This window comes from Gymnodraco acuticeps, unplaced genomic scaffold, assembly GCF_902827175.1.
Source record: "Gymnodraco acuticeps unplaced genomic scaffold, fGymAcu1.1, whole genome shotgun sequence".
NCBI classification, from domain to species: domain Eukaryota; kingdom Metazoa; phylum Chordata; class Actinopteri; order Perciformes; family Bathydraconidae; genus Gymnodraco; species Gymnodraco acuticeps.
Window position 1 is genome coordinate 700495 of NW_022990299.1, and position 15805 is coordinate 716299.

Here is a 15805-nt window from a genome sequence, read left to right on the forward strand (position 1 = left end):
CTTGGGCCTTTGAAAAAACATCATTAATGTTTGTACAAGGAGCAAGAGACAAGCTGATCCCTGACTTACTTTTTCCTAGCCTGGAGGGGACATACTTCGTTGAAATCAAATGGTCTTTCTGTCTTTACTTTCTCTACCAGACTGCCTCCCTCGTGCATGTGACATTCATTAACCCACACTAGAATAACATGTCCCCTCTTTCCTGTAATGAGGAAGTACGAAAAAATCCGAGCTGTAAGCCAGGTGTATATTTGAATGTTATCAGCTGAAAACATTAACCCTAATTGACTTGCTAACATTGAGAAGTGTATTGATGGTCAAATTGTAGAACGTGACCGTGAAGCTGGAAAATAGATTTTCTTTTAAGTGATCACACTCTCTACTGATGTTTCTCCAATTTTGTATCTGCAGAAGTTGAAGGCCTCAAATTTGGGCAACCCACCCAGCGGGACAAACCACCAACCAATCAGAGTTGATGGGTTTAGAAGTGGTTTAGAAGTGGTTCCTCGTGGACGAGCGGAGAAGGGCATGATTGCTTCGCTCGCCGCCACGCTGCCACGTGGATGGATTGAAGATAAAAAAGATGGATATTCCCCGCCCACACGGCCCAGCTGCACCCTTCCGACTTGCCTCTTTGGGTGTCAACCCCATACGGTTAGACTCAGCGCGCTCATATTTTTAGATGCTTGTTTCTGATTCTGAGGCGGCCTCGGCCACATGTTTGTAAAGCATATTCGTTTTCCTGAACGGCAATTATCATTAGCATTGATGGATTTAGCATGCCTCAATCCATTAGCTTTCCTAATTACACTGTCGAGAGATCTGCTGTCGCCAACAACCACATTAATGAATTTGGCTATTTAGACCCAATTATTGCATCCCCCCTCCCTTTGCAACATGCACAATAATCCTTTATTCGGAGGTATGAACGCAGACTGACATAGGGAGTATTCTGCCCCAAGGGGGGACAGTGATCTGAACTGGACAAAGACGGGGAGTGAGGGGTGAGCAGCTAAAAACAATCAGGGGAATAACACAGACTACAAAAGCACTCATTGTTAGCAGGCCTTCTAAATCCCCCGTGCTCACCTCACATGTAAGGCCTGTTGCACTTTGAACCCTGGTGGAGCTGTAGTATGTTCAGCTGACTTGCTTTCTATTCCCATGGGCGACTGTGGCATGCCTACAGGGCTAAAGCAGAGCTGTGCATATTTTCAGTTATCCTGTTATGCACACTTTGACCTTCTTGCCTCATTAAAAGGGCCAAGCATGACAAATAGGTCACAATAACGAGATTATAGAAATGTGAAGTAGTTAAAACAAAAGATACAGTTTCTGTTACAAAGTAATTTGTCTTACTTGGCCTTAAACTGCTTAATAGCAATACATAAAACACAATGAGCTGCTAATTAACCCTAAAATGTATTATTAAATCAATAAATAGTTGTTGCACAGCAAAGGTTATTTTTATATTTGTTTTTGTTATACTCCCATTCATGTTCAACTGTTTTTATGTTTCATAGTCCAAATAAAAAGTCATTAAATATGTATTCATTTCAAAATATTATAATATTAAATAGGTGCTAACTATCAATGATAAAACATGATAAACTTTAAAGATGTATGAACAAAAAAAGTGTAAGAATTCAACATCTACTGTACAAATGTAGCTACCGTTTAAATAATAAAAATGAGAAGCATCAATCTGATGTATGCAATTCAAGACTAAATGAAAGCTGTATGAAAGCTACAGTTGTGGGCAGGGTTGAGAATATTAATCTAACCACATTCTTCCCCATCACACATCTTGTTATCATGAATACAGCAAGAATGAGTCAGTGCAATTAATTAGAAAACTGCCCATGGCAGAATGGAAATACACATTTAGCACTTTTCCCTGCTAAGTGAGCTTCGGAAATGAGATTGCTCAGCATACAGCAGCGATCTGTATGCATCTAAGTGTGCAGATATGAATATTCACATGTGAATATATGTTTTTGCAAATGAACCCCCTTCGGTGGATTTCCAAGAAACACTTCATAGAAGTTAGGCAATAGAAAAACCTTATTATAGGATCATTTTCAATGATTCAGTCATTTATACACCCATATTCTGCAAAGGTTTAACACTTTAACACCACAAAGCCAGAAACTCTGTGGTATGATTTACAAAGGACCAAGAAAAAAAAGCAGCACATTAGCATAAAAGTCTGAACAATTCTAGGAAAGAAGCATACAGTAAGATACAAAGGATGAACAGTCCTGTGTGTTGAAAGGGAGGAAACAAGAAGCACTCCAAACCATTTCTGGGCCATTACAGGAGGGAATGGATCCCATTTGTCCCACCTTGACATTTGAGAGGATCTCTGATTACACAAGAGAGGGGGGCAGGCAGAGGTGAGGGAAGAGAGAGTCCTCCACAGGGGTCTGTGGCCTGGCTCAGATAATACGCCGCCGTTACAACAATGAGAAGTCAAGGGTAAAAATAACAGGGCACTGGGAGAAAGGGCTCGAAGTGGCACAGCAGGGTCAACACGTACACTGTCCTTTTTTACACTCATGGTCATCGCCCTATTCTTGTCGTCTACTCCCGCGCATAGACACACACACAACCTGCATGGAGGGAGGAAGTATTGGTCTATTTCATCTTAACCTATCATAGAATGGAGATTCAGAAGCCCATAAACCTCATCTCAATGCATTACAGGCCCCTTTAGCAGGTGTCCAAAATGGGCCAGGAGTAAGGGTTTGTTATAATATTTGTCTGTAGCTGTCTAGAATAATCTATAACTATCAACTGGACTTTTTTCGCAAACTCAAAAGAGGCAACTTCCAGAAGAGACCAGGATCCTAACCCTAATCAAAGGATTCCGAAAGTAGTATCCCATTTATTCTAGGTATGTCGTAATAAAAGGGGTGCTTGTTAGGGGACGGACTATAACTGGATATCCTGTTCATGACTACAATGTGTAGGATGTATACTGTATATGACTGAGGACGGCATGCTGGAACTATGTGACAAGGAAAAACATGAGGAAATAGGAAATAATTGCAAAAACGTTGTGCTAGGGCCATACACTAAAATAAACCAAGTGAGCGCTACATAATTTCGCATTTGAAAGGCTGATGTCAAAAAACAACAACAGCACTCCCCAAAATGGAGGGACATATAAAAATGCGAACATATATCTGTATCTGATGCTTGTGAGAAGTGAGCGGTGCTCCCCGTAGGGTAATGAGCTGTGTGTGCAAGGAGCCATATTCAAAGACGGCTATAGGAGCTGAGGAGGAGAGTAGTGGAGGGAGGGAGGGAGGGAGGGAGGGAGGGAGGGAGGATGGGAGGGAGGGAGGGAGAGGAGGAGGGGAGTTGAGACTGGGGTCAACGAAAGGTAAAGCCTTTGGGTGCTGCTCAAAATTCTCTTCTCCACAATGGGCAGGAAGGGAGAAAGAGTGGGGTGTGGGTGGGTTTAAAGGAAACCGACTGGCGAGGTAGAGATAAAGTACACATTTTAAGGCATGTAGAGTAACGGAACTGAAACAAAAGAGAGAAGTAGTGCGAAAATCTGATAGGGGTAGTTGGCAAACAGGTGCCAATATTATTCCAAAAATGGTTCAGAGTTATAAAGCAAGCTTTCTTTCTATCTACGATTATTTTGAATGGCTTAGGCGCAGCTTCGAAGCTCGAGGGCAATGGTGGTAATAACTGCACTGGGAATTATTCAATTAAACGCCTCACCCGTCCCCTCTAGCATCCTCTTTCTTTCCTCTGTCCTCCCTGTAGCCTGTGGAGGCAGCGGGGGATTGGGGGTGGGGGGGTCAGAGAGCAGTCTGGGTTGGATGCCCGCGTGACCCGGTCATCTGGCTGGACACACAGTCACTTGGCTGTGATCAGGCCCGAGAGAGCGTCATGGAGTATTTGGGATTGTCCGCTTAAGTATATACAATGCGGACAATCAGCTACTTGACCTTCAACCAAACATAACACTGAGACAAGACAAGCTATTTCTGATTCTTGACAGGAAAGAGGAAAAAGGATGGTGATAAAAAAAGTGTTTTTACAATGGGCACATTTTTGCTAGCATGGTCAGTTGATCAGTTGTTGGCAGATTTGGGTGGTTTCCTTCGAATGTGGAACAGCCCTTGGATCCAATATCGACCATTTCAACAGACCTCCTTCATTTCATTCTGATGGCTGTATTGTTTTCACTGCGTGCAAATAACTTTAGATTTTCCACTGAGGCAACACTTCTAAAGCCAAATAGGTCGTGCTATGAGGGCCACATGCCAAGAGGTGTAGCTCTTCCGTGGTGCCGAGCAGTGTAGCTGGATGCTTGCCAATGCAGAGCCGATCTAAGTGCTGATGGCCGGCCAGCCACTGCCAGAATTTGGAGGGCAAGGCGACTCTTCCATTTACTGGCCCTATAATCAAACAATGTTGCCAACTTGGAAGCAAGTCAGTCCAGAAGGTTCATTTCCCTCTGTTTTTCGGTGAAATCCTCCGGGAGATGTCTAAGAATGCATTGAAGAGAGGCCTACTTGTCACTTATCTGTGTGTAGGCAGAGGTCAACCTGCAACGGCTTGACAGGCACCAGAGGTACAAGCAACTAATAACTCTTTCAGCACTACCCTGCTGTGATAATACCACGGAAGGTTGCTTTGGGGCTGAATTTACAATCCTTTTTTACAATTACTGCCATGCAACAAAAGAAATAAAGCCGTGAGAAAAAAATAGATAAAGTGCGGCTGCTATGAAAAAGAAAGACCACAACTAATGTTGGCAATTTAGCGAGGAGAGATCAAGCGAACGGCAAACAAAGCGCTGGATTGTGAGTGGCTCTAACTCAATCAGAGAGCAGTGGGGTACCGCCCCATCCATCACTGTCTGCTTGCCGCCCGGTCGAATCACGCCCTGTTGATTGGTGGAGGAACACCATCGAGCCAACGGTCCGCTGTGCGCAAACACAGTGACCAAAAATTCCCCCGGGGATCTGGGGCTAAGACAGGAGGTTCATTGGCTCTACTTCCTACCTACCTACCCTCTTACCCACTGCAAACAAACTTTGTTTCACCAAGTGCCCCTCTGGGGATTTCCATGATTGTTTGAATAAAGAACCTTGTGGTCGCCGTGGCCCCCCTCCCACCTGCCTCCCCTTGTGAATCTGTAAGCACTGTGGCGTTAGAGCAACAAACAGACCACGTAAGACCGCGGCCACATCAATCATACTCATGAGCCCCATTCAAGGTTAGACCACTGAAGGAAACATGTCTGACAAGCCTGGACACGCTGCATTAAAGTGTGCAGAACTCCCTCATCAATTCAACTAAACAACCTCTTCTCTTTCCTTTCTCCCCTGGGATGGGTGGATAAGTAAGACATTGGGAGGTACTGTTTTAACGTTATCCACCCCTGACTACTCCACGGCGTCCCACGTATCATGCACTCAAAAATATTCCTCATTCATTCACAATCCTTATCCTTTCTTGTTGTTTTCCATGCAGCCTCATAAACTTTGATGGAAGGAAAAAAGGCGAAAACCTGTTGCTAATTATATTATATGAGGCGGAGGAAGGGGGAGACAGTACTTATTGCCAACTGTCCTTTGGAAACAGAAACACATAATTGAATCATAGCCTCTGTGTTTAATGCTTTTTCATTGGCGCTGGAAGGAAAATCAGTAAGAATTTTCTTACAATCAATAGATGTGTATCCAGATAGAGAGCTGAGATTACAAAATCTTGTCCTCTAATCATGAGACCCGCCATACGGCTCCTTTTCTCACAATCTGTTTTGGATAAAAGAAAGAAAAATACCATACGATTGACTTCTCTAAGCTGTGTGGGCCGCGGCTCTCTTCCACAAGAAACTTCCATATAGGGAAGCTTGTGTTGCTTTGGGTCTGGAAAAAAAGAATTCACCATCATTGTGCCAGAAACAGCTTAGTGACACTCAATCCCTGCCAAACGTGAGACGCTAACTCCAACATCGAGATGAGAAACAAAACAGGCAGACACGTGATAGCATATGATGCTTTTGTGCTGCCGCAGATATGTGACCGAGGCTTGAAATCCAGCGGGTTATTTATGAGCAGAGCACCGGCCTTGTCTCTTCTCTCTTTCTCTCTGTGCTTCCCTCCCTCCCTTGTTCCTCCTTTTCTTACTCCTCAGCTCTGAAGTGGACCTCCCTCCCGCTGCGAGCTAGAGTGGCTCTCCTCCCGGTTGTGGTCAGGTTGTGCATGAATCAAAGTGGTGACAGAACAGTGGGGAGGATGGCAGATGCCACGGCCAGAAAGCTTTTCAATCAGGCTGCCCTTCCAAGCAGCGGCCAAGGTGAAACACTTTACCGGCGGATGAGAAAAAAAGACCCTCAACTCCTCGGTCACTCACGCACATATGTATTGCACCATGCAAGCTCACATGTGCACAGACCTACTTTAATCCTGCTCATTAGCCAGGGAGTCACCCTTTATGTATAAAAGCGATGAGAAGGAAGGAGAGTAATGTGAGTGAAGGTCAACGGCTTTCCAGTGCAACATTTCTGTCTGCTGTCTTCTCTTCTGCCCTCTGGTTAATTAACAAGGTATTCACTTAACATGTATACGTAGCTTTAAATGGCTCACCTGCCTCCAAAGCCATAACGTTTCGCAGGTAGAAAAATGTAAAATGTATTGTAAACAGACATTTAAAATGCAAAGTGCTTGTCTCTTGAAGTTTTACCATGCTGACAAAATAAGGTTTGGTATAATTGCCGTGAAGTGCAAACAAGATATATTCAAAGTGGATTGCGATTTGATGCGCTGCTGTCAAGCTAGTCTTTCAAAGTAAACTGTTTCAATGTAATTTCAGGTGTAATTTGATTTCCATTGTAATGAACTGTTGGAGTCTATCGCTTCAGAAAGTACCAGGTGCATAATCTTCGGCTGCTTTTGTCAAACCTGGTAGTTAAGTGAAGCTGCGTCTCCCTACGCAATGCTTATTTTGCTGTGCCTATTTTGCAGCGCTGCTTTGAACTCCACCGGCATGGATTCTTCCCTGACATGTACTATGAAAAGAAGACAACCGAAATAAATGTTCGCTAACAGGCCATAACTATCTCCAACAATCCATGTCACTCCAGAGCCCCGCACCCTCAGCCACAGAGGTCACAGCACTTCCCTTCTTTAAAAGCCTCCACCGCTACAGGCCTGTTAAGAAAAGGCTCATGTTGCGTTCCTGCCTTATTTATTTTCCTCCATGACAACGGCTGATACACGGTCACACAGAACCGCTTCTCCTTATTTGTCGCCTTGCAGAGGAGCGTGAGAGAGGAGAAGGTTTCAGATTAAGTTAGGAGTTACTGCTCTTTCCTTAGCCAGCTTTGAAGCTTGCACCATGCTTTTCAGGTGGCAGGGTAACAGGAGAATTAGGGAAAGTGGCCGAGAGTATCTTTCCCCAAAAGCCCCTTCTGTCCTCCACTCTCACTTCCTAGAGACAGGTGGCACTCTTTGTTGGACTCTATGACCATATGAGTGGGATTCCACATAACAAAGAGAGAGCCGACTTTAGATCCAGCGTAGGGTTATACCCCTGCTCCCCCTTCCCAAGCTGCTGTTAGTCATATCAGGCTTGGTCAGGAATGCCAGGAGGGGCAGGATGTCTATTGTAGAGGGTGCACAGCAGAGAATGTTTGCCTTCCCAGCAGGCCAAGCAGCTCCACAGGGGCAGCTCAGTGGGAGATTGGTGTGGAAGGGGCAGAAGGACTACAATTAAAAGAGGGGAAATAGTGCTTTTCCAAGCTTTGAGTTACAGCCACCTGAAGGCAGGGGGGCTCGAAGACTTTTGAAGCGTGGAGAGGTGGGAGGCTTTCGCCGACTTTCCCATCGATCTCCCCCACGAAGGGGCTGCTAGAGAAGGCATTCCTCAAATATCTCCGGTGCCTAGTACCAGCCATCCATACATCTCATCCCCCCCTTCCATCTACTGCACACACTGGAATTTCCAGAGGTCCAGAAAAATACCATCCAGACAGAGAGAAAAGCAAAGAAATTAGGGAGTGCTAAGCAAGAGGAGACAGTCCCTCTCTCCCTTTAGTTTTTACCCTCTCTCCTCTGCTCCTCCAAAAACAAACGGTGCCGCCTTGACTGACTGCAAGGAATCTCAGTGTGCTGAAGAACAGTTTTTTGGTTTGGTCAGCAAATCCGATGCTATCAATGATTCATGATGTTGTCAGGGGTACATCATATCTACAGAATGTTGTTTCTCCTCCAGTCAGCATGGAGAGAACAGCCTGCAGCCCAGGATAAAAGATGCACCAGGTGCTTGTTTAAGTATGTTCAAACATTTCTCAAATTTCACAGAAAGATCTTAGATAAATTGCCCTCCAGTGTGCCTGACGTCAATCCTGCCCGTCACTTGTTTAGATTCAAATCAACTGAAACCTCCATTTTCCCTTCAGATGGCACAGTCAGACAAGCCTGACAGCCCTTATCGGATCACCGAGAAACAAAAGGCGGGGGGAGAGCAGAGCAAAAGCATATCTATTTACTTCTTTTTTCACTTGCTTGCTCATTCTACTTATTTTCAGAGCGAATTGACTTCAAATATTTGCCTTGATGCGGGCTATGCCTTCGCCTCAAACTCCATTAGCTGTGAGAGCGCAAGGCCGCCCCCGAAACTCCACTCTGTGAAAGTCTACAACGGTGCATGAAAGGTAAACACGTTCTGCATTCAGAATCGCAGGGCTCACTTAGTCCCCTTATCTTTGTGATGAAGTGTTTTCCTCCCCCAGCTCTCAGGATACAGGCTCCTGCACATCCCCAAACAAACCTGTCAAGGGTAGCACACACGTGCAACAACACCACCTAGGCCCGACTCAGTAAAAGGCTGTTTTTCTTTTTACGAGCACCACTTTGAGTGCTTCTTGTTTGGTTTGCTGATAAGAGCCATGTAGAGGAACATGTGGTGCATATTTGTTCCATTTGCCCACTAATTAGATTGCAAGGCAGTGCACTGAAGCATGCATTGTGACCCCCACCTTCTCCGCCCACTCTGCCGGTCCATCAGATAAGGAAGCCATTCTGGCTCTCATCAGTTTCCATTATGTAAGGGCTGATTTGGTGAGTGGAGCTGCGACACTGAGTCTGATGGGTCCAACACAAATCACACCCAACTACTGTCTACAGATGCATAAGGAACTATTCCCCCCTCCCATAATCGAGTTACCTATGACATGTCGATTAGCACAATAACCCAGTCTCGTTTTACATAGTGCGGTAATTTACAATTCAGGAGGAAGAATTAAAAAAGGAAAATAAGTTTAACTTCATGACTTGTCCTTGCTGAAGCCACACAAGGTGGAATACATTTTGAAGTGGAACCAAAGTTCCATGAAAAACCACTCCATTAAAATCATTAAATATGAAACACTTCACCGAGTTAAAAATAGGAAAAAACAGTAGGTCAGGGCAACTCTGTTTTCCGGTGCAATCTCTGAGTGACCCACATGAATCGGAGAGTTACTTAAGTTGCAGACGTCTGCCCCAGCATTTTGTTATGGTTTCCTCTAGACAAGCGGTTTATAACCTTCTGACCACAGTATTGGTATTACATTGGTTGTGTCTGCTCCAAATGTAATGCATAAGGAAATAGCAGGGAGAAGAGAGCGGCTCACAGACGCTAACACATCAACGACACAAACTCCATCTGCTAACATATTTAACAACAAGCTGGCAATGAGAAAATTCAGTGGCAGCTAAATGAAAGCGCAGAGCTAACTTGTAACTGATACATGGGTGGATCACTTAACTCACAGCCTGCCTTCCTTTCAAATTGTAAAAAAAGCCTTCTTTGAGCCTGAAGGGACTAAATTCTTCCGTGCGTGTGTTTAGAAACAGGAAATTCATTCCTGACTAATTTGATTAGCATGAGCATTGTTACTGCTAACCCCCCTCCTGCTGTCCCGTCCTCCCTCTCTCTTTATAACTGAGGATCTCGGACAGTTTAATAGTCCCTCTGGTGATGAAATCGGAACCCAAAAGAAGTGTCAAGGAGACACAGACAGCGCCTTTCAGCCGTAAATCTTTGACAGCAGTAAAGAAAGGTTAAAGTGGGATTGAAATCACGGATTAGAAAACCTAGCCATATGGGGGGCTGTTGAAGGAGCACAAAAGGAGCGTAGGGTCCAGGTTTTGGGTGGAGTGAGGATACAGTAACAGGATCCAGCAAAGCCCTGTACTCTCCCGAGCCCTGCAGCGTAAACAAACAGCTGGGACAGAGCAGGGCAGAGGCACCGACACAGGCACCAAAACCACACACACACACACACACACACACACACACACACACACACACACACACACACACACACACACACACACACACACACACACACACACACACACACACACACACACACACACACACACACACACACACACACACACACACACACACACACACACACACACACACACACACACACACACACACACACACACACACACACACACACACACACACACACACACACACACACACACACACACACACACACACACACACACACACACACACACACACACACACACACACACAAAGACAGGCAATCAGAGCGAGGCAGTCTGCCCAGGCAACGCTCACCTCAGGGCACCCACACTGACACTGGCTCATCACATTACTGTCTGTCTCCTGTTTCATCGGCTTAAACTATCTATTTGACAACAGGTTAGCCGCTTAGCCTTTTTGTTGGATGCGACAGCTCACGGCTTACAAGTCAAATAAGGATCAGTAACTGACTGTCACTGAGAAATTCACCTTCAAAACATAGTTTGGTGTTTTAAATCTAATGAAAAGAAAACACATGAGTCACCTAACCCTTACCCCGTCTATTTAAGTGCCTGATTAAAAAGAGCTAAAACGTGTTTGTTTTTTAATCTTTTGGAGATTTTCTCACTTTGTTGGGAGAGTTGGCTCATTAAGATGGATATTTTTTTATTGGAGTGCATAAAGTAAACCACACTCAATGGCTCCATGGTGAGCTTTTGGACCAACGACTCTCCCTCATTGCTTCTGCAAAAGTACTCCAATACAAATCAATAAAATACCCAAGTGACTTCATTCCACAAGGACGCAAGAAGCGAGGACATTCCAAAACCAAATGGCAGGGGCAAGAAATTCCTGTTGCCCTGTGAGCCAGAGCACATTGACAATTTCAGCAATCCTGTGGACACTAGAGGGCGCAGTTTCATGTGCAATATGCATGAGGGGAAAGGGGGGAAGAGTGTCACATACGTACAAGGATCCCTCATGTGTTCATGCTATAAACACAAATATGAATCTATAGGTATATATGTATGTGCGAGCAGCTTTTACACGGGGTCTAATGGTGTAGTGGCTCCCATAGTGTAGTATGGGGGCCAAATGGGCACTTAAAAAAGCTCTGAGACAGTTTAATTACACTAAAACTGTTATTTAATCCACCCATATTCACGAGATAAAACCATAAAGAGTATTTTCAGAGACGTTTCAATTTATCCATCTTTATAACCAACTGACTAGATCGGATTGTTGCCCAGGGGACAGAATCAGATTGAAAGATTTAGTTTCTTTGGTACCAAAAGCACATCTATTTTTCATAGAGAAGATCACGGTTTACTTACTTGCACTCCCTATCCTCCAGATCGAAATGCGGATTGAAGTTGATGAGGATCCGCTGGTGAGGACCAGGCGCCGATATCACCCACACACATCTCTGTGAAGGGGGATACGCGAGGGGGTATCCGGGCGAGGTGAGGTAGTTGGCCGTTGAGATTCTGATGTTGTCTCCACATTTATCTGCAGAGGACACCAAAGTGAGCTCAATTATAGAAAGAAAAACATATTCCACATTGCTGCTGTTTTTAAGCTATAGCCTATCTAGCCATTTTTACAATGATTTCATAGCAGTTTACAGATAGAAAATCCATCCATCCATCCATCTATCTATCTATCTATCTTTCACAAGTGTTTCATTTGACAAACTCATGGTAAATGTTCAGAGCTTGATTGGTTGAAAGTATGTTTTGTATTACTCATTATTAATAATAATAATATTGGGTAATCACATTGAATATGATGAGCTCTTATAAAGTATATATTTTATTTCTTGCTCTGCCGTTCTTGATGAAGTTATATTAAGGTGAAATATACATGTAAATATAATGTATTAAGGAACAGCATTGGGTGGATGTATGCACGATTCATAAAAAAAGTTGTAAAAGCTTTGGAAAAAAAGTTTTTGTTCCGCTAAAACCAAAAGTCACAAGAATCTGTTCCTTAAAACCTCATGTGAGTTTCAACATTAAAAAGGATTATCCTTTGTTTTCTAAGGCCCCGCTACTGACATTTATCTTCATTCGCGCCCATTTTCATCCTTTAATCATTGACGCTTTCCACACCTGCTGCTCAGCACAGCCTCTTTAAAATCAATTTAATCCGAATATAAAACGAGTATAAAATCAAAGCTAGAAACGAAACTGCTGCTGTAAGAATACTAAAACTTGGGAAGTTCAGTAACTCGGGCTGACTTTTTGAACTCCACCAAAACACAGACCTCCGTAACCGATTGCCACACAGAAAGGGATTAATGTTATGCTCTAAAAACAGTTTACGATGAAGTTTACAAGCCTAAACGAACGCTGTATAGCATTAATACAAATGAAAATATATGAAGTTACATTTTGAATTTATCAGGGAAGATCAAAACGCAGCAACAAGGTATAACAGTTATCGACAGGAATATCAAAATAAAGTTGATGTAAAAAAAAGTAGGCAAGACAATTAAACAAGGCTAAAATAATGTTCTTAAAGTCAGTATGAGCAATAGTGTCTAAATCTATGTTGCAATTCAATAAACCAGATTTTCCAAGGTGTTGGCTGAATGGGCACGTGAGCGCTTGCGAGTTTGCCAAAAGATCAGCGGAGATCAGAGAAGGCTAATCTTTTAGAAAAATATTGGGATTAGAGGCTTTGTAGAGTACATAAAAGCTGTATTTATACATATATCAGATGTCACACTTACCGTTTTTGAAAGCCTTGACCACCAAAAGGATTCCCATGAACAGGATAAAGACTAATCCACAATGCATCCTTGTTTCCTTTCCACAAAAATAAAATTATGCATACAAAAAAAACTCCGAAATTAAACTCCTCCAACAGGTTTTTTTTGGCAAGTATCTTCTCTCCTTCTCTGAACTGGAGAAAATAAAGCAGAAGTGTCTCTTTTAACGAAGTTGAGAGCGGACTCAGGTCGCTGGCATCCTGTCATTCAGCTCCTGTTTCCTATTTCCAGCGCCGGCTGCGCTCCTCTCTCCAGCAACGACCGTGCCATACCCTCTTCAAAGAAGCCAAGATTTAAGAAGAAACTTCACACTCCTTTTTTTATTGTGTCCTTACTCCTTTAAAGTGTGCCCTGGATGGAGGTAATCCTCGGCTGTGGAGTGAAAAGAGAGAAGGGAGCAGGTTAGGAATGCGTTCTGCTGCTGCGCTCTGCACATTTCACCCGATCTGTCTAAACGCGCTGTTACTGATATAAACAAGACTATAACAGCATGGATACACCCCTTCCCCAAAATTGTGACCACTTCGCTTCTATAGGCTCAGAGTGTGGACTGGGTTGATGATTGGCTTGATTACAAATAGCCAACCTATGTGAGAAAAGCCCAGTGTCTTTATATGTAAGCGGAGCTGCACACTGAGTCACAGAGTACCAGCAGTCCGTTAAGTGACATGACTCCCTCTCTTTCTTCCTCTCCCTCGCTTGTACTCACTCACTCTCTCTCTCCCTCCCTCCCTCTCTCTTTCTTTCCTCTTATAACAAAAACGAGCTAGACATTAATAGGAGATGTAACAGAACAGGACTCCCTCCAGAAACAATAAAAACATTATTTGGCTTGAATACAAATGATACATGTGTCAAAAATATGTTAAAATAAGATTTATTGGAACGATTATAAAACTAGATGATAGGAAATACATTAGGTGTTTCCTCGGGATGTCCTCCTTTAATTCCACTTGGGACTCTGTGTGATACACTGCAATCTACAGAAGTTCCCTTTTGTGTTTTCCAATCCTTCAAAAACACTGGTCCTCCAGCTCAAATGGGAGCATACTGCAGTGCTTATTATAGGCCCAATTTGTCTCTGCACTGGAGTTAAATAATAGAAAGTGTTTTTCTCTTCCTCTCAGACCTTGTGGGTTTCTTTTATGCACCAGTAGCTACCCAGATGCGCTGATTGTCTGCCCCACAACAGTGACACCATTAAACTGGCACTCTATAATTTAGGGGAAATCAATTAAAGCATAAATTAAAGAAGCCTCGAGTCATTTACTCAAGGCTGCCCTTACTGGGTCACTCCGCACAAAAAGGAACAGAGCAGGCTTTATCCAACAAACCTCAACCGGTACATAGTGCACAATCCTGCGTTAATATATTGCATAGCGATACATAACAACATAGTTTTGATATAAATATGTTGTAATTGGAATATTCTAAAACCAAAAAATAAAGGGTTGTTAAACAATAGAGTCAAGTTCCTAAAACAGTTTGAGAAAATTATTAAATGTCCATGCTCGTTTGAGTGCATTCTAACTCAGCGATATTTCCTTAAGCCCTATGCATAAGAGAAATAAAAACAGCTGCATTCACCTGCGTCTTGAGGACTCGCAAACCCGCAGACATCCGGCTCTCCTCTCACCACTTCCAACATGCGTGGAGCAGAGTGATCCGATAGGCTTCTTGCGATTCTGTTCAAAAATGACAGCAGATCTTCTCAAGAGCCCCACAGGAGAAAGTCAAGTTATTTCCACCCCAAAATCCTTATTTCTTACAGCGGGGGAGAACCACAGCGCAGTCGGAATCGGTCATATAGGTCCCCAGCGCGCAAATACGCACAGCCGATGCCCGGAGACTCGCTCTCCTCTCCGCGTGCACACTAGCCTACTCCCCGCTGCTCTCTTCGCTTGTCTCGCTGCCTTTCATTCAGCGCTGTCACGTGTGAAATCCGGCAAGTGTGAGGGGAAAAATAAGCAGTTCCAGAAATGTCAAAGGGATTTAAAGAATAATGCAGAAAAGTCCTGGTTGATCTAATATAAGTTTTTCTTCCGGTCCGTGTCTCAGTACGCCACCGCTCTCGGCTCCTCCGCTGATGCAAATGCAGAGGGTTTGAGTCCCTGCCAGACCCACACGCCCCTTTACGAGAGATGAGTACGCGTGCGTGCGTGATCGTGATCGTCTTCGTGTGTGTGTGTGTGTGTGTGTGTGTGTGTGTGTGTGTGTGTGTGTGTGTGTGTGTGTGTGTGTGTGTGTGTTGAAGTGTGTGGAAGGGGTGTCTGCAATCGAGATGCAGATTTTACCCAGCTGCCTCTCTCTCTCAGCCTGTAGCCTTTACATCAGAAAGTCACATTAGAAGACAGAATATAGACTAACGTGATGGCGTCTTTAAGCCTGTGAGCCATCTTGAATGAGATCAGTTTTATTGTTTGATCACTCCGAAAATGTGTCTTATCTTTATCTGTCTGGTGAGGAAACAATATCACTTCTATACGTTTTCTAAGGATGCAACAGGAACATCAAAGTAAACCTGTAAGTCCCTGGGAGCATTGTAGGATTATTGAAGGGACTACTGTGCTTCCTATCGAAATATCATACACATATCATAGAGGTACTATAGGCTGGTTTGTTAGGAGCCTATATGGGCCCTTGAGACACTCACTGTTGTTTCCATGAACAAAGAAGCTTTTCTCTGTTGGTGTATGGACAATCTGTCTGTCACACTCTTTAGCCTGAACCAAA

At 43.8% G+C, this 15805-nt stretch overlaps 1 protein-coding gene across 2 annotated transcripts in view; it reads right to left on the bottom strand.

Moving 5' to 3' along the window:
* The window catches only part of nrp1a (neuropilin 1a), a 60930-nt gene extending 45752 nt beyond the window's left edge, over positions 1-15178 (bottom strand). For both annotated transcript variants that reach the window (XM_034222597.1, XM_034222596.1), the window contains exons 1-3: positions 14660-15178; positions 13034-13444; positions 11634-11808 (exon numbers count right to left, since the gene is read on the bottom strand). In XM_034222597.1, the coding sequence (XP_034078488.1) occupies positions 11634-11808; positions 13034-13100 (242 nt within the window). In that variant the 5' untranslated portion in view covers positions 13101-13444; positions 14660-15178. The remainder of the gene's footprint in view (positions 1-11633; positions 11809-13033; positions 13445-14659) is intronic.
* Between the last annotated feature and the right edge of the window lie 627 nt (positions 15179-15805).